Below are 17,574 nucleotides of genomic sequence, written 5' to 3'. Positions count from 1 at the left end.
GTGGACATATTGCTATTTGATAGCTGAGTGAGAGTAACCCTGAAGCTTGCAAAAGAAATGTGTTTAAATAGATTCTGCTATTAGAATGGAGTGCCTGAGTGGATTTCAGAACCCCTGGCTGAACTTTCCCCATTCAAGATAAGTTGAAATAGTTGCTGCTGGTCACCTCATGACATACCGTATTTTTCAATGTATAAGACTAGGTTTTTCCCCTAAAAAATAATGTCAAAAATTAGGGGGCGTCTTATACTCTGGGCCATCTCCCCCCCCCCATTTTCTTAAATCTGAGTCCCCCAAAATAGGGGGCTTATACATGGGGGTGTCTTATAGACGGAGAAATACGGTATATTTTTCTTAGAAGGATTTCAATGTGAGGACTTACATTGTGTGTTTGGGGACATTTCCCTTTCTCCAAAGAGGCAGAGATCAATCAGTCAATGGTGAACTTAGTTGCACAGTTTCTGATGAAAGCCTGGGTTTTATCAAAAGGGACACAATGGCTTTAAATATATGGACATTAAACTATCTGTCCTATTGGTATAGCATCTGCCCTGCTTGCTAATTTTGAGAGCTAGTGTAGCATAGTAGCTGCAAGACTGAGGTGTTAGCCAGGAAATCACTAGTGCACCACCTGGCTGGCCATAGGTAAGCCATTCTCTCTCAGCCTGCGCCCCCCCCCCCATTTGCAATATGGGGATTATAGTATTGTTTTACCTTACAATACAGTAGTACCTTGGTTTGCAAACAGTCTGGTTTGCATACGTTTTAGATTACAAACACATCAAGCCTGGAAGTGCATGTCCCAGTTTGCAAACTTTTTTTGGATTACAACCCTTTTTTTTTTTTTTTGGATTACGAACAAAAAAAAATTGTAGGCCCCATTGGCAAACACGGGCCTTGGGTTACAACCTGTTTTGGTTTACAAATGGACCTCTGGAATTGATTATGGTTGTAAACCAAAGTACCACTGTATCTTGTTCTGAGGATTATTGGGATAAGATGTGATAAAACACTAAATGTCTTGGTATCTTTTGTTCAGTCACTGGCTAACATGTTATGTTGGAGGATTTTTTTCACTGCTGCCTGTGAAAAGCAGCATCTATGTAATGACTTTAACTTTCTGTTGCATCTTTTGCATTTTCTTTTCTCCTTAGAAATGGAGGCGAACAACCATTTTAATTTCACTGGCCTTCCCTCTTCACCTGCTGCCTCAGGACAGAAACCTGCGCCTTCCTCAGGGGACAATGTCTACACAAATGGATCTCCCATGAACTTCCCTCAGCAAGGGAAAAGTAAGTGTGGGGCAATGGACCTGGGTCTTTTGACCTTAGTGACAGGCATCAGCATTGATCATACATGGTCTTATAGCAAACACTGCTAGCCCTTGCCTTTATAGATTGAGGTTCCACTTCTTTTCTGAGTATCTCTTTGCAGAATGGTAAGGAGAACTGTGTGGGTGATGGTTGTGCCTCAGGAGGAGTGTAAGGAATTTGAATACCACAGCAACAGGCAAAGTTGTGTGTATTCTCACAGGCCACTGTGAAAGCACAACTGGATATGATGTGAAAATCTGATATATTTTTTTCTTCCTGTTAAAGGTGGGAGAAAGAATTAAGGCTAGTCATGGAATAAAAACTCAGATGAGTGCTGTTTGCCTGCTGGGAATGGAACTTATGGGAGGAATTCAACTTTGCACTCTTCTGAACATTCTGTCAGTTCAAGCATTTTTTCTTGCCAGGTGGAATATTCTCCCCTCCCCCCACCATATTCTGTTCTGTGGATTCTCCTGACCCTCTTGAGTATGGGTAGGCAAACTAAGGCCCAGGGGCCGGATCTGGCCCAATCGCCTTCTGGGACTCAGCATGTTTTTACATGAGTAGAATGTGTCCTTTTATTTAAAATGCATCTCTGAGTTATTTGTGGGGCATAGGAATTTGTTCATTCCCCCCCCAAAAAAATATAGTCCAGCCCCCCACAAGGTCTGAGGGACAGTGGACCGGCCCCCTGCTGAAAAAGGTTGCTGACCCCTGCTCTTGAGCATATGGGAGGAAGCGGGGGGAAGCCCTGTTGCACTTGTGGAAACCCTTGCGCTGGTTTCTGCTAGCATGCTGAGTTGCATGTATCTGGGCTCAAGAGTTGTTGCTGTTTCAAATATGTTATAATTCAGTTAAAGCAAGCTTGGAAGGGCTTGTGAAGATTTAGGATAATCCGTGTAAGGCATTTCCCAGTGGGCAGTTTTTATCTGACCTTGCATAATTTCTTCAGTAGTGGTGTTGCTTCCCAAAGGTTTATTAATTTTAATTAATTAATTTGGCAGAATATTAAAGTGAGGCTATTGCTTGTAAACTAACAAAGAGTGCGCAGAGGAGCTGGGAATTGGAGAACATATTTTAAAAACAGCAACAACCTAAGGCAAAGCTCAAAAGCTGCTGAAGTAAAAGTGTGTATTCCTGAAAACATTCCCAATTTACAGATGTTGGAATATGACCACTCTTTAAGAAGGCACTTTAAGAAATAAAGAAGGTAACTGTAAATTGAAGAGTTTTCAGGAAGAAACACTTTTTTAGGTTCACTTCCTTGTTTGGAGGAGAGGGTTGGAAATGTTGTCCTTTCCTCTCCCCCTTTATAGATGTTGAAGATATTTCTAGCTACATTGGAAGGAGAGAGTCTGCTTTGGTCATGACACCACTTAACTCAAAAGAGGAGCCTAACCTGGCTGCCTTTTTCTCCTTAAGATGCCTACTGAATACTAGTATGGGAGGATGAAACACTTTTCAGTTTCCTTCTAGAGCATGGAAATGCTGCTTCGTCTTTGATTGATAGTAGTTCTAATCTTTACATCAATGACCAAGACATCATCCCCCATATCCCCTCTTTTCCACCTAGGCTCAAAAAATAAAACAGGGTTACCCCATTTTCTTTATCGAGAAATGTTCTCCCCACTGGCTTGCAAGGAGCTGGTAGCCATTCTAGAATTCTGTCTATCTGGTCATATAGGGTAAAGGTCTTCAAAACAGACCAACACTCCACTTCTGTTGCTGCTTCTGTTGTTCAGTGGGCCTCTGCCGTTTTGGCTGTTAGGACCCTATCTAGTTTGCAGTCCCTAGCTGCTACCACCTATTTTACCTTTTCCACTCAGATTCCAATAAAATTTCCTCCAAAAACCTTTAGAATAAGTACAGATACAGCCACCCCAGAAATAGTAGTGCTATAAAGGTCAGCCCAGCCATTGCAGTCCTCATTGATTAAGGATGGAAACGGATCAAAATTAGCATCATCTTTTTCCAGAAGACAAGAAAGAAAATACATCCTGATTACAGCTCTTCCCATACTGAAGACATACTAGGTGGAAAAGACTACATACATTGGGAGGTGAGGGGAGAAAGGGGGGCATGTCAACCTTTGTTAAAGGCTAATGCATCTTTTATCATTTGTAGTTACCAAGAAAAACTTAGAAACATGACTTGAGAATGTGGCAAAAACATAGAAATCAGTAGGCAAGGGGAGGAAATAATTGGGGGGGGGGAAGTTTGGCAAAAAAGGGAATGGGTTCAAATACTGCATATGAGAGAAGTAGATGCACTGAGATATGCGTGTGTCTTTTTGCCTTGCCCACCCTCCAAGGAGCTCAGGGCAAAGTTCATGAAGTTATTTCATTCAGTCCCTTCAACCATCTTGAGGTATGCTAGAGTGTTGGCTTGGGCTGATCTTAAACCCAGACCGAGTGATGAATTAATCTCAGAGCCCCCTCTGTAAAATGAGAATAGTGACCTACCTCATAGGCCTGTTAAGAGGACAGAGACTGTAAAAATCTTTTTTCAAAGTACATGTTAATACACATTTCTTATCCAGTTTACTCAACTTCATTGTGTCTTGTTTTATCTCCCCACCCCACCCCCACCCCTATTTTGTTAAAAGAGACAGGCCCAGAGGTGGATAGAACTTTCTCCTCAGTCAGTGTTCCTTGCATTTGTTGTGAATTTTTAATAGCTGCTTTCCTTCCTTTTGTTTACAGGTTTGAATGGAGATATGAATGTTAATGGCTTATCTACTGTATCTCATGCTAGTACTTCAGGGACCCGCTCCTCAACCAACTCACACCTCCAACACCCTTATGACTATCTCTGGAACTATTCTCAGTACCCATCTGGCAATGGCAACAACCTCAAGGACAGCCCACTGTTCTCCCAGTATCCACTGAACGGTATTGCTGGAGGCAATCGGCAAGGCTCCCCTGGGCACACCACCAATCTGAGGGGAAGTGGCAGTGGGCAAGAGTTCTGGGCAAACGGCACTCCAGGGACCATGGGACTTAACTTTGATTCAACAGAGCTCTATGACTCTTTCCCTGATGATCAGAATTTTGAAATCCTGCAAAATGGCCCATCCAGCTTCTACACATCATCTCAGCCTTCCCCTATGCTTGGCTCTGGCAGCCAGGACTTCTCACCACAGCAGGATGAACCAGGCAATGAGGAGCCAGTGAAGGAAACCTCCTCGGCAGTCTCAGAAAATGGCACCAGATTGATTGGCAGCATGGAGCTGGAGAACACACAGCCAGGTATGACTGCCAATGGTACCCAAACTTTTTATTCAGGAAGCTTACCTTTGCAATATGATACCCCTGCCTGTCTGCCCCAGAACACACTCATGTCTGGATTAATCATTAGGCTATGGTAAAAGGCAGGGCCTTTGCTAGACTGAGAGTCTTATTACAATGTAATTATCTAAGAGCATCTTAGGATGGAGATTTGCTGATCCTGCTCATTGTGTCAAGTGCCGTTAAAATTCTCCACAGTTCAGAATTTTATGGTTGTTCCTCTATTGCATGTTCTAGCTAAGGGAGCAGTGATGGAGAGAATGAATCATTACGCCTGCTTCACTTGGATTTTTAAAAGTATATTTACAATATTTATAACCTGTCCTTGCCCGAGGGTGGAAATATATACATCATTAAAATACTAGATAACTACTCGAAAATCAAATGCACCTAGAATATTTAAAACTAATAATTAGAATATTCAACATCCCTGTTTCATTAAAGCTATCAAATAAATTTCAAATTGGTGACTCGCAATATTAATCCTCCCCAACCCTCCCAAAGCCTAGGCGGACAGGTCTGTCTTTACCTGCTGGCAAAAAGCAAATAATGGTGCATGACGTAACTCGTAAGGGAGGACATTCCAGACACGTGGTCCCACCAAAGAGAAGACACTGTTGCATCACTGCCCCTGAACTTGGCCTAGCAGGGAAATCACACGTAGAGCCTCCCCTGCTGATCTTGGTCCATGGGCAGGCTAATATGAGGTGAAGCTTCTCCTGGACTATTCGTATCCATGGAGTCTACTTCAGTGTGATTCCAGACAACCTTCTACTTATAGTTCCTATCAGACTTTGCTTTAGGAGGCCTTTTGCTGTCTTGCTGCCTTCCTGCTCTGGCCAGATTTCAAAGGCCTGTTTGCCACCTGAAAAAAAATCTGCTGGACAGCTACTTGAAAATGCAGAGGTGGCAGAGAAGCAATCTTTCTTTGCCACTACCCCCACCTAAGTTTATACCTGGGAGTTTCAGTCATATAGGCCCTGTGCTGATCATGAATTGCCCTTTAAGTCACCAGAAGGCACCTGCAGTTAAGGGGGACGAGGCTGACAAGTCCATGCTGCTGGTGTTCATTGATTTTTGGAAAATCCTGTGAAAGGAAAATGAGGGTGTGAACTCAGGCAAATACAAGTCACATATCAGCCTTGAAAGAGGAATTAGGCTGAGGTGTGTTTGAGCAGCAGAGTAACTTACTTTGTTTCGGTGTCAAAAGACCATGACTACAGATAAGCTGTACGTGTGGACCTTAACTCAAAAAAGCTTTGCAATCCCAGAAGTACCTCATGGACTTGGAGCTTGCTGTGTCATGTCAAAGGCTATTCTTAGAGTGGGTGCTTTTGTCAAGCAACAAGGCATTATCTGATGCAGCTTTGAAGGTACACTGGAGTGATAAGTTATTGATTTGCTTTCGCGACATCAGCAGACACTTTGTTCCACAAAAGGCAAAAGTTCCTGACTTTACGTTGCCATCTATGCTGATTAGTTGTTTTGTGATGTTCTGTTCATTTCCATAACTTCTCTGGTTCCAATTGATGGCTGACTTTTTAATGATGTGGAAAGTATAATATTAGCTTTTAAAAACAAAAATCTCTTGCAGAGTTGAAAATATGTGGCTACAGTGGTCCTTCTCCTGTTGGTGAGCCTCTTAGCCAGGAAGCTTCTGTCTTGGAACCTGATGCTGGAGGTGGTTGTCTGGAAGATGCGTCTCGGATTCCTCCCCCACTGGAGGACCCCTTGGAACCATTCGAATCACTGGACAGAGGTAAAGGGGTGGGCTTTTGCTTTTGCATCATTTCCATGTAGTCATCAGTTATGGCGACAGCTATATGGAGTTTGCTGGATAAGGGGCTTCTCTAGATAGTTTGTCCAGAGGCCTGTATAAATGCAGTCAGTAGCAACTTCTCTGCTGATCACAAAGTGTTCTGTGCGCTGTCTGCAACTAGCTCCCATGTGTGAGCATGTGCTGCTGCTGTTACAGATGTGCAGGCTCTGCAGTAACATTGTCCTTGTGCCTTTTGATACTTGCCCTCTAAGCCTAGGCAGCTATGGCCAAAAGTTCTAAGCCTGTTTGCCCTTTCTCCATCTTACTGATGATTGTGGATAGCTGCTAAAGCAAAAACATTCAGATAGGATTAAGTAGGAGACTCGTCAGTGTAGGGACCCCGGTCTAGCATTAATGGTACTAAAGGCACATGCTCACTTTTGAATTTCCTCTTGAGCTATATTTCTACATAATGCCAAATGGACACTTTGAGAGTCCCAAAATAGTGATTTGGGATCAGTTTGTGCTGTATAAAACAATAGACAGGTGGCAAATAGGCTGCCCTGAAGAGAACAGCTGGCTCGTAAGTTTGGCACAGGAAGAGTTATTGACTCCAATTTTGGCCTACTTAAACTTCATACCTGACCTTTGATCCCAATACACTGGTACCTCTGGTTACGTACTTAATTCGTTCCGGAGGCCCGTTATTAACCTGAAACTGTTCTTAACCTGAAGCACCACTCTAGCTAATGGGGCCTCCTGCTGCTGCCGCGCCGCCGGAGCGCAATTTCTGTTCTCATCCTGAAGCAAAGTTCTTAACCCGAGGTAATATTTCTGGGTTAGCGGAGTCTGTAACCTGAAGCGTATGTAACCTGAGGTACCACTGTACTAGTGTTTGGAAGCAAGTTGCCTTAAGGGTAGATAAACACCTCCTTGCAGGATCCTTATTTTCCAGCAGTACTTTAAGCCAGAGATTCAAACTGAATGCTTGTAGCTGTCTATATATAACTCCATTAGATTTTTAATACTATCAATTTTATTAAACTTTATCCAGAATAACCCAAGAAAAATAAATATTGCAAGTTTCACAAAAGCAAGAAGAGCATGCACACTGCTATATGTATAAATTGAGGTCCACAATGCATATTCCAGTAACTTCAAAATAGCTTCTGGCTTCATTGGCCTAAATACCTCTATCCTTACTATTATTTATCCATAGATAATAGGTGTTTATCAGTCGTTACAACTTCATTATTTATTGTTTTACCATGAAGTTACAATTCTTGTTGCTCCTAATAGATTTTGGATCAGATATATTTACTGGAAATATATTACTTACAATATCCCAATAATTAATCAATATATAGGTTAATTGACCGTGCTCTTAACACCGTCCCCCAACATGCTTTAATACCCATATGCTTCAATTATCATGCATTGCCTTGTGTTTATAAGCCACTATCCTGACCACATCTTTTCCAGTATTTGCTACTAAACTTTTTATCCACTGTAAAGTCAATTAACACTCAAATTAATTATTTTAACTCCCTTAAGATGAGGAAAGTGGCTGACACTGATAAAGGCATATATATTCCTTCATCTTGAGCATCTTTCCCAATTTACAACCTCACTTGAGAATAATTGAATTCAAAATGATATATTATTCCTTTATCCACCTTCCTGAGTAATAGGTTTGCAACATTGGAAGAGGTATGAAAACATCATTGTTTTCCTAAACAAAAACATCAGATTTTATGAAAGTTGATGAGGAAGTTGTTTCTCATCAGTTTTTCTAATACCTTTTCATATATAGATGATCCAATTTATAATCTTGTTTTTCCACATTTCTGAAAATTCTCCCAGGAACTGGGGAAATCTAATTACTGTGTTGGTTTTCACTTTCATGAAACCGCAGGCAATTCCCTTCTCCGTGTGTGAAAAATCATGTGAACTGGGAAGTCCCTGGTTAAAATCCCCTTCTGCCATGAAGGTGTTGTTGGCCTTAGGTGTGCCTGTATTCCCTCTGCTTCAGTTTTCTCCCTGTGATATGGACATAATTCTGCTCCATCTGTAGTAGAGATTACAGAGCAGGATATAAAGTATGCTATAAAAATGCTATTATTAACAAGCAGGCACTCATGGTTTTCTATCTTGTCTTAAAAAGGTGGTTTTCTAAAAAGAATTGCATAGCCAGTGTGACCAAGTGATTAGAAAGTTGAACTTGGACTGGATTTCAAATCCTTAGTAAATCATGGTTGGCCTTGTCCAAGTTGCAATCTGTTTTCTCCCTCTCTTTAGAAGGGTAGTATTAAAGACGGAGTCTCATTTTGCAAATTAATAGTGCTCTAGAGCATGTAAGTGATCCTGTGATCCTAGCTGAGAGTATTGTGGGGGTGAGGCTGCTGAGTTGGATGCTAAGCAACAGATGTTTCTCCCGATTCATAAATTGCAGACCCAGGGACAGGAGATCTTTATGAAATGGATACATCCGAGCTGGTGAGTGGCAAATCTCCTCTGGAAGACCCTCCTGACATCTCTGCCCTGGATTGTCCTGGCAGCCCCTCTCTCAACCCTTCCGACTCATTCAGTCTATTGGCGGATGACAGCCAGCCTGACACCTCACTTTTTGGAAATGCCAGTTTGGCGCCTGTTCTTGAAGAGTCTGTTCTGCAAGGTGAGAAAGGACTACAGGTTCTAAGAGACATAGCTGCCCCTTTGTTTAGAGGAATATTGAACTATAAATTTTATGGTTTGACTCTTCTGGGTTGTAACGAAAGAAATCTAGAGTCCTGGTGGGCTGTGTTCTAGTAATAAATTATCTTGTAATTATTGGCAACATTGTAGCATATGTTCACTTGAAGACGTATAAATGAAGGGTTATACAGCGATTATGTTTTTGTTTTGGTATAGATGGGGATTAAATTTCTTCCATTGTCTGAGGATAATCATAATCTTAACTTCATAATGTCCTGGAGGGGGGTGCTGTGATAATGCCCAGTAGATTGTTATTAAACTGTACTGAGATATATTAGCCATTATTGAAGAAGCTGTATATCTACTTTTTGAGGTGCATGTAGACTTTGCATCTCATAGCAACCACAGTATAGAATGGAAAATGTGTGCTAACCCTTGAGTAACTTCAGTATAGAAGATAAGGAATTGGTTAAATTTGGAATGTATAGATGACTTGTCTCTTTTATATACAGTGGTACCTCGCAAGACAAATGCCTCGCAAGACGAAAAACGTGCAAGACGAAAGAGTTTTCCGTTTTTTGAGTCGTTCCGCAAGACGAATTTCCCTATGGGCTTGCTTCGCAAGACGAAACGTCTTGCGAGTTCTTGCGAGTTTGTTTCCTTTTTCTTAAAGCCGCTAAGCCGTTAATAGCCGCTAAGCCGCTAATAGCCGTGCTTCGCAAGACGAAAAAACCGCAAGACGAAGAGACTCGCGGAACGGATTAATTTCGTCTTGCGAGGCACCACTGTACTGTGAGGCCTTCAGTTTTCTCCCCTCCTTTCCTTGAAGTCTGCTTGGAAGTGTCTTAAACAATGCACAGTAGGGAAAACTATGCTGGGAAAAGAACACATAGCCAAGGCAGGATTAAACCCTGACCTCCTGCCCATCGGCTGATGTCACCAGTGTCATCAGTTGATGGATGGGTTGGTACAAGTCAAATTGGACCCCCTAATGGGCCAAGATTGACCCACAGGCCAGGGGTTCCAAACCCTGACTTAGCGCAAAGTGAGTAATTTATGTGAGTACTCTTTAAGTGTGTAGGTAGATGTATAACTAAGTACTGTTAACCCCTACTCTTCTTCATCTGTTCGCTTTTCTAGATTATAATTATTTTCCTCTCTGCATCCCCATTTACCTGTTTTTGCCTTCTTTGCTGCAGACAGCAGCCTGGAGTTAACAGCTGTGAGTGAAGTAGGACAAGAGGGCACAGAATTTCTGGATTCACAAGCACCACTTGCACCAGAAGCTCTAGATACCCCCTTGGAAGAGGTAACCAAGAGCAGTTGCCCAGAAGACTCCACATCCATGATAGAGGGGGACAGTAAAGAGGCCTCAACATTCAGTGTATCAGCAAAAAGTAAGTAGACCCATTTCCTGAAGACCTCTCAGCTGCCTAGACTGCATTTTAAAACATTAGCCGGTGCTTGTTAGTGTTGGTAACAGTAGTTCTTTCTGCTCAGGTGATGTTCCAAGAAGGCGGATAGCTACAGCAGAAGAGGTGCGGTACCCCTTAAAGCATGGGTAGGTAGCATCATCTGCTTGGTGGGGTGGGTTTCTGTCTTGTAAAAGGTGCTGATCAAGGTATGATGCCTTGAATTGGACAGTGCATGTATCTAGTCTTTAACAGGCCACCTTTATGTTTAGGTGGCGAAGGGAGGTGTATATCAAGAAGGGAAGCAGCCGTTGGCAGGGAGAAACCTGGTACTATGGGCCCTGTGGCAAGAGGATGAAGCAGTTTCCGGAGGTGATAAAGGTAAAGTGTAGTTCTCAGAGGGGAATTGGTGGTGATTTGAGCTCTTCTGGGAGCCACTTTTCCCTAGACACAGTTCCTGTTTCTTCATTCAAGGGCAAAGAGACCTTCTACAGGAGTGGATTCACTTGCCTTTGAAATCCTATAATTGTTTTTATAGTTAATCTCTCTGGTACGTTTCATGGGAAGTGAGTCATAAATAAAGCAAAATAATCATTCGATGTAACTACCAGGACCCTGGTTTTTACTGTGCCACAGTGGTAGAGGAAGGCAGGATGCTGAGTTGCTATGGGATTCTTCCTTGCCTTGGATCTGATGGAGGCAGTCAGCCCTGCGGAGCAGCAGTTTGATATTGAGATGATATTTGTAGTGACAGTTGATAAACTTTTGTCATTTATACCGTATGGAGCAGAGGTTTCCAACCTTTTTGAGGCCATGGCTCCCTTGACCAGCTATATTCTTTTTGTGGCACTCCCGTGTGGCTCAGAAGCCCAGTTATGTGACTCCTTGCCTGCAGAGCTGACAGCCTTTTTTGTACACATTCCCTTGTGGAGTGTTCCCTCTGCCTCTTCTCCTCACCCCTCTCCTTGGGAGTCCTCCAGGCAGCCCCTGCCCCTGGTCTCTGAGCTGCCCCACCCCACCCCAAAGAGAGGTGCCTCCTCACATTGCCCCACAGGGGCCTGGGACTTGTCTGCCCATTCCCAACAGCAAGGGCTGGCTGGCTGGCTGGGCTCCCCTGCCAACTTGCTTGCTTACTCCGAGGCCGCCTCAGCTCCAGGCAACCAGCACCCCCTGGCCAGACCCAGAGGCACCATTCGCCTTCTGAACTTGTAGCCAGGGCTGATGCAGCAAACAGCCGCACAAGCCTTTGGGAGGCAGAGATGTGAGAAAGCATCAGAGGAGGGAGGGAAGGAAAGAGGGACAGAGGCCAGTGTTGCCCGCGGCATCCCTGACCATCATTCAAGGCACACCAGGGTGCCACGGCGTACTGGTTGAAAACCACTGGTATAGAGAACTGTTTGGAAAGCAAAGTAGTATGGGGATCAGCACTACTTGACTATCTCTCTTTGTTATTGTTCAGTGGTTCTGCATCTCAGATAGCCTATGACTCTTCAATCTCTTCCCCTGCCCCCTGCTTCAAGCCTTGTTACTTCCTCTCAGACAAGACTCAAGGTAGTCACTCCCATTTCCTTCACTTGGAGCTTGGGAACTATTAATTGTGCTGAATGTGATTTCTGCTTTAGAGCATCAATCCAGAAATCAGCTTCACCCTCTTCAGATTCTTTCTACCAGACAACAAGTGGCCTTGTGTGTTAATGCATTAGCCCTTTCATTAGGCAACACCCAGCATGAATTTCTTGGGTGTGTTTTCGTTCTCAAGATGGATTCACCAAGTCATGGTGTCCACCTCAGAGAGCCCATCCCTAGTAAGAGACTAGATGCTACACAGTATCTGATCAGCTCATATTTTGGTAATTTACTTCCCTTCCAGTATCTGAGCAGAAACATTGTGCAGAATGTCTGTCGTGAACACTTCAGCTTCAGTCCTCGAATGCCAGTAGGAGACTTCTTTGAAGAGCGAGACACACCCCAGGTTAGTAATGATGTTAGTCCAGGAGTTTGCTAGGGATCACTGGCACCAATCTTGTTTACAGCTGTCTGTAGGTGATCATGTGCTTCAGGGGAAGCAATACAAATGAAGTTTTATAAGGCGCAAGATGTTTCTGTGCCTATTATCAGTTTCATAACTGTGACACAAGGACAGCATAGATCCATTCTCCAATTCCTGTGACATCATTTCAAAACCAGGTCCTGTGCAATCATAGGGCCTTGGCACTATGGGTTGGTAAACTGTGAAGAAAGAGTTTGCCAACCTCTTCCCTACCTCATAATCCCTTTATTGACATCAGTTAGAATCTGTGTTCAGGAATGACTGAACTTACTGGGGTGTACAGGAAGCACCACTGGGAAGCATCACTTTTCCTTGCAGGAGGAAAATCTGAAAACCTCTGCACCAGTTGAAGTTGGTAGAGATTGGGAGGGTTCTATTTCTGTATCGCTTTCTTTCTTTCACAGGGCCTGCAGTGGGTGCAGCTGACGCCTGAGGAAATTCCTTCCCGGATCCAGGCCATCACAGGCAAACGTGGCCGACCCCGCAATACTGAGAAAGCCAAGGCCAAGGAAATGCCCAAGGTGAAACGTGGCCGTGGCCGTCCTCCCAAAGTGAAAGTGCCTGACCTGCTGAGCAAGATGGATGCCAGGGTTCTGAAAAGACTGGAAGCCCAAGGTACCAGCTGGACAAGCCCTTTCTGCATGCTGGGAGCTTTCACAAGAAAGAGCTTTAGTTTGTGGCAGGAGTTGTTTGTCAGTCTCTGGAGGCAGGGCTGTTCATTCTGTGTGCCAAGAAAATTCAATTTTTGCTCTCAAAACTAAAGCATATATCAACAAGATGCATGCAAATCTGCTTATTTTACATCAATCTCCATTTGCATGCCTTTTCTGGAAACTAATGTTTGAGTTTTTGCAAAATTTGGAATTTCTTGTCAAGGAGCGGTGTGGCAGCAGGAAGAGAGAAACGGATAAGCAAGGGGCAGTAAAAGTATATAGGTAAGAGAACATGACTGGAGACTGAGGGGAGGGGCAGGTAGCTAAACATGGCATAAAAGCTCTGCCCTAGAGGATTGGAAGCACTTGCAGACATTGTCTTCCTAGCTTTCTTTGTGTCTCCACAGCAATGAGGGATAAAAACTTGTGTGTTATATATATATATATATATATATATATATATATATATATATATGCAGGTTTTGGTGTCTTCGGGTGTCTTCCCGTGTAAGAGTCGGGGTGTCTGGGCGACGTTTCGACGAGGTCTTACTCGTCATCTTCAGGCTGGTGCTTTCGGCTTCTTGTAACTGGAACAGAGCTCTTACACGGGAAGACACCCGAAGACACCAAAACCTGCATTCCTGTACCCGTGAAAATCTACGAAAGCAAATATATATATATATATATATATTTTTAAAGACTAGCTGAGAGTTTCAGGAGTAGAAATATGACTAGAATTCTATGTGGGTTGCACGCAAGCAATCTTTAAACAGATTGTGGTCAATCCTGGTGCATCATGAGTAGCTTCCAGTCAGCATTGGCTAACCTTTTCCTAACCCTTTGAGGGCTGCATGCCAGCAGTGGATGTGATCAGAAGTGTGCGTGGCCAAGTTACACATGTGCGTTCACACAAACGTACACACACTCAGCATGCACACACATTCAGACCTACTCCTCGCCCCAACACACATTCAGGCAGACAGATAGATAAACAGACAGGTCCTCTGAGTGGCAGTACGGCTGCGGGGGGGGGGGTGGCAGGGAGAGGAAAATGCTCTCTCTACTTACCTTTCAAAGACATGGGTTATGGCTAGGAGGAAACGGGAAGGAGCACTGCTGCTTTCCTGAACACAGGCCTCCCATCTATAGCGGTGTGCCTGAGAGAGAAGTGGTGACTTTCAGGGGGTGAGAAATGATTTGGTGATTCCTGTCAACTGTATCTGTACAGTTGAAAAAACTCTAAAGAGAACATGTTGGTTTATGTCTTATCTTGGGATCTTATGTAGACTGATAGCACAGCAGGTAGTAATGAGAGATTTTGTGGTTATGGATGCTCATTCAGGGTTGCAGTCATTAATAGGCATTTTTGGAGAAGGATATAAAACTTTAACAATTGAGATAGAGACACACTCCCCTTTTGTGTATCTTAGGAACATCACCCTAAGTCTACATCTTTTGGAGAAGTGGTACCTTATGTAAAGCAGCCTTGCCCCACCTAGTGCCCTTCAGATGTTGTTTGACAATAGCTCTTCTAATTCCTGATCATGGATGGAGTTTTGCTCCCAAAATCTGGAGGGCACCAACTTTGGGAAGCCTGCTATAAAGCATAAGGATACTATTAGGTATGGAATGGCGGGCTGTTCTAGTCTCACAATTTTTTAAAAATTCCCTCATTCTCCGTTTGTATTTGCAGAGGTACTCAGTGATGAAGATAAGCTGAAGATGAGCAAGATCAAAAAGAAAATGAGGCAAAAGGTACATACAGTAGAACAGGACAGTGTATTCTTGGTGGGAAGGGGTCACAGTATTCTCTCCCTATGCAAGAGGCGGATGCTTTTGGGATGAAAGGAGCATTTCCCAAGCTGAAGGGGTGAGGTGGGGGGGGGGTGATGAGAGCTTCCTTCTTTGGTTGCCAATAAGGATATGTTGGCATTAAGGGTCTGTCCCTTGTACACCCAAGTCTGGAATATGTCCAAGTCAGTTGGCATAACACTGCTTTCACATTTTAAAAGGATGGATTTATTTATTTTTTGGCAAAGGATTTGAATTGCATAGTGGAATGCAGAAAAAAAATTACATGGGTTTGTATTTTAGGGACAGGAAAGCAAGGAATAAGTTTCCCGCTGCTTGTGCGCTAATTCGGTGCAATTCTAGGCATTTCTCTACAGCCATGAGGGATAGAAGCATTTACTCACAGCTGAGATGCTCAGAATGCCAAATCCCACCATTGATTGTGTGGTGAATCTAAGCAGTATGTGAATGTATGCTACCCTAGTTAGCTGTGGAGCGGGGCATTAAGGGTCTGTCCCTTGGGCTTGGCTGGAAGCTCCAGCTGGTGCAAAATGTGGCTAAACTCTTGGTGGGGACACACTACCAGTTCATAATTGCAGTCCTTAAAAGTTTGCACTGACTGCTTGTATATTTCTGGGCAAGTTTAAGGTTCTTTTATTAATTTCCAAGGCCCTTAACAATTTGAGTCCTGGATACTTGAAGGACAGCCTGATTCATTATATCCCTGCCTGATCACAAGATAAGCAGGGGAGTCTCTGTTATTGATCCCTCCTGGCTCAGCTGGTATCCACTAGGAGCCATGTTTATTGTGGGCCCAATTCTGTGGAGTCCCCTCCTAGCTGAGATCAGACAAGCCCCCTCTCTGTTGAACTTACAGGTTCTTGACAAAGAGCTTTCTATTCAATTAGATATTTTAAGTAAGTTGTGTGAGACTTCTTTTAGGTTTGTACCTGTGGATTTTACTGTTTAAAACACCTGTTTTATTATTTGACTGATGTGTTGTCAATGCAGTGGTGCATTTCTTTATTGCTTTGTAAAGCACTTGGAAACCACATATATAGTGAAAAACAGTCTATAAATATTGAAAATAAATTAATGAAAGATAGGAAAAGAATCTCCTAGTTAAGCCGAAAAGCAGTCAAACTTTAATTGATAAATGTTCCTAGTAAATGTTTTGGGAGCTACTACTGTAAAGACAGAGCAGTGGCTTTCCCCTTCCCCTTAGGTTTCTTCTTTTTGAGTGGATTTTCTCCTTGACAGAATTCCTCATGCTTATTTTTTTCCATAGGTGCAAAATAAGCAGAGGCAAGAAGCCAAGGCACTCAAGCCCAAAGAGGTCAAGGCCAAGGAAGTAAAAAAGAAGCCGAAGGTGGGTCAGGAATGGCCCTTTGAAAAGTTGGAAGGTTGGCAGGTCCTGAAGAATTGCATGTAAACCTTGCCATGTCTCTCCTCCTCTCCAGGTAAAGAAGGAAAAGAACAAGCCAGAAAAGAATAAGCCAGAGAAGCTGAAGGAGAAGGCAAAGCTGAAAGAAAAAGTGAAGCCCAAGGAAAAAAAGCTGCCAGTACCAGCCAAGGTTCCCCGAAAGGTGGATAAGAATCTTTTAGCTCGGCGTCAGGAAGAACGACAGCGGCAGCAAATGATTCTGGAGGAAATGAAGAAGCCCACTGAAGATATGTGTCTAGGGGACCACCAGGTGCATAGAATTGCTTGGCTTTTTAGAGGTTGGGAGACAGCCCCCTATTCCATTCGTTTATTTATTTATTTAAATCAGTTTTTATTTTTTTTAAAAAAAGTATTGTAAAACAAACAAATAAGCATGGAAAAGAACATAGCGTCTCCACTTTCAATTCACAGTGTCTTTTTCACAGTTTGTTTATTTTCGGTATGAGATACTATTGTCATAGGCATTGGGAGGAAAGAGGGGAGAGAGATGGGGACACAATGATCTGATTGAATCTTATTGGATAATGATCTATTGCATAATGCTTGTGCAGGGATTTTTGTGTCAGCCTCACGTGGGTAGGTCCTTTATAAAATTATTTATTTTTGTTGGCCTTGCGAGGGATTGGGGGGTCCGGAGGGAGGTTGGTTGGTTGCAGTATGGTTTGGACAATCTTACGAAAGTTGGGGTGGATTGGCATTAAGGGTAGAGATGGGGGAAGAAGAGTCATGGGCAAAGGTGGGTAGAGAAAGCTGTGTAGGTAGTTGAAGCCCTGCCAGCTGATGAAGGAAGCCCTAAGCATCTCCTTATCTTCTAAACGTCTGCCAGACTATTAACTATCCTGTACAGCTTTGGCTAGAATTACATGATACGTAAAAGCAGAGCCACTATTAAAGATAGCAGTTGAATGTTTAATTCCTACCTTCACCTCTTAATATCTAGAGGAGCTTGCCAGTGTTATGAAGTCACGGTATGGTATGTTTCTCTGCCGCATGCTAACAGTAGCAAATAATGCAGCATAGAACAGTGCACTATGCCTATACCATGCTGTTCCAAATATTATGAAGGGGAAATTTTCAAACCTGTAGCAGCTATGTGTTTATTGTAACATGAAAGTCCTAATCTCTTACCAAGACACTCCCGTCCAAGCAACACTATTTTGTTGTGTAGCAT

General features: G+C 43.2%; 1 protein-coding gene across 8 annotated transcripts in view; it reads left to right on the top strand.

Moving 5' to 3' along the window:
- Nucleotides 1-17,574, top strand: part of BAZ2A (bromodomain adjacent to zinc finger domain 2A) — a 70,265-nt gene that overhangs the window by 30,120 nt on the left and 22,571 nt on the right. For 6 of the 8 annotated variants that reach the window (XM_082212346.1, XM_082212350.1, XM_082212349.1 and 3 more), the window contains exons 2-13: nucleotides 1,155-1,292; nucleotides 4,016-4,561; nucleotides 6,195-6,359; nucleotides 8,812-9,033; nucleotides 10,253-10,450; nucleotides 10,554-10,614; nucleotides 10,738-10,846; nucleotides 12,336-12,437; nucleotides 12,920-13,130; nucleotides 14,862-14,923; nucleotides 16,248-16,328; nucleotides 16,420-16,653. In XM_082212346.1, the coding sequence (XP_082068472.1) occupies nucleotides 1,157-1,292; nucleotides 4,016-4,561; nucleotides 6,195-6,359; nucleotides 8,812-9,033; nucleotides 10,253-10,450; nucleotides 10,554-10,614; nucleotides 10,738-10,846; nucleotides 12,336-12,437; nucleotides 12,920-13,130; nucleotides 14,862-14,923; nucleotides 16,248-16,328; nucleotides 16,420-16,653 (2,127 nt within the window). In that variant the 5' untranslated portion in view covers nucleotides 1,155-1,156. Of the gene's footprint in view, nucleotides 1-623; nucleotides 646-1,152; nucleotides 1,293-3,288; nucleotides 3,373-4,015; nucleotides 4,562-6,194; nucleotides 6,360-8,811; nucleotides 9,034-10,252; nucleotides 10,451-10,553; nucleotides 10,615-10,737; nucleotides 10,847-12,335; nucleotides 12,438-12,919; nucleotides 13,131-14,861; nucleotides 14,924-16,247; nucleotides 16,329-16,419; nucleotides 16,654-17,574 lie in introns of those variants that run through there. The other 2 variants (XM_082212348.1, XM_082212351.1) reach the window with 2 other exon arrangements.

This window comes from Podarcis vaucheri (assembly GCF_965113315.1).
Source record: "Podarcis vaucheri genome assembly, chromosome: 2".
NCBI lineage: Eukaryota > Metazoa > Chordata > Lepidosauria > Squamata > Lacertidae > Podarcis > Podarcis vaucheri.
This window is presented reverse-complemented; position numbering and strand designations above follow the sequence as displayed.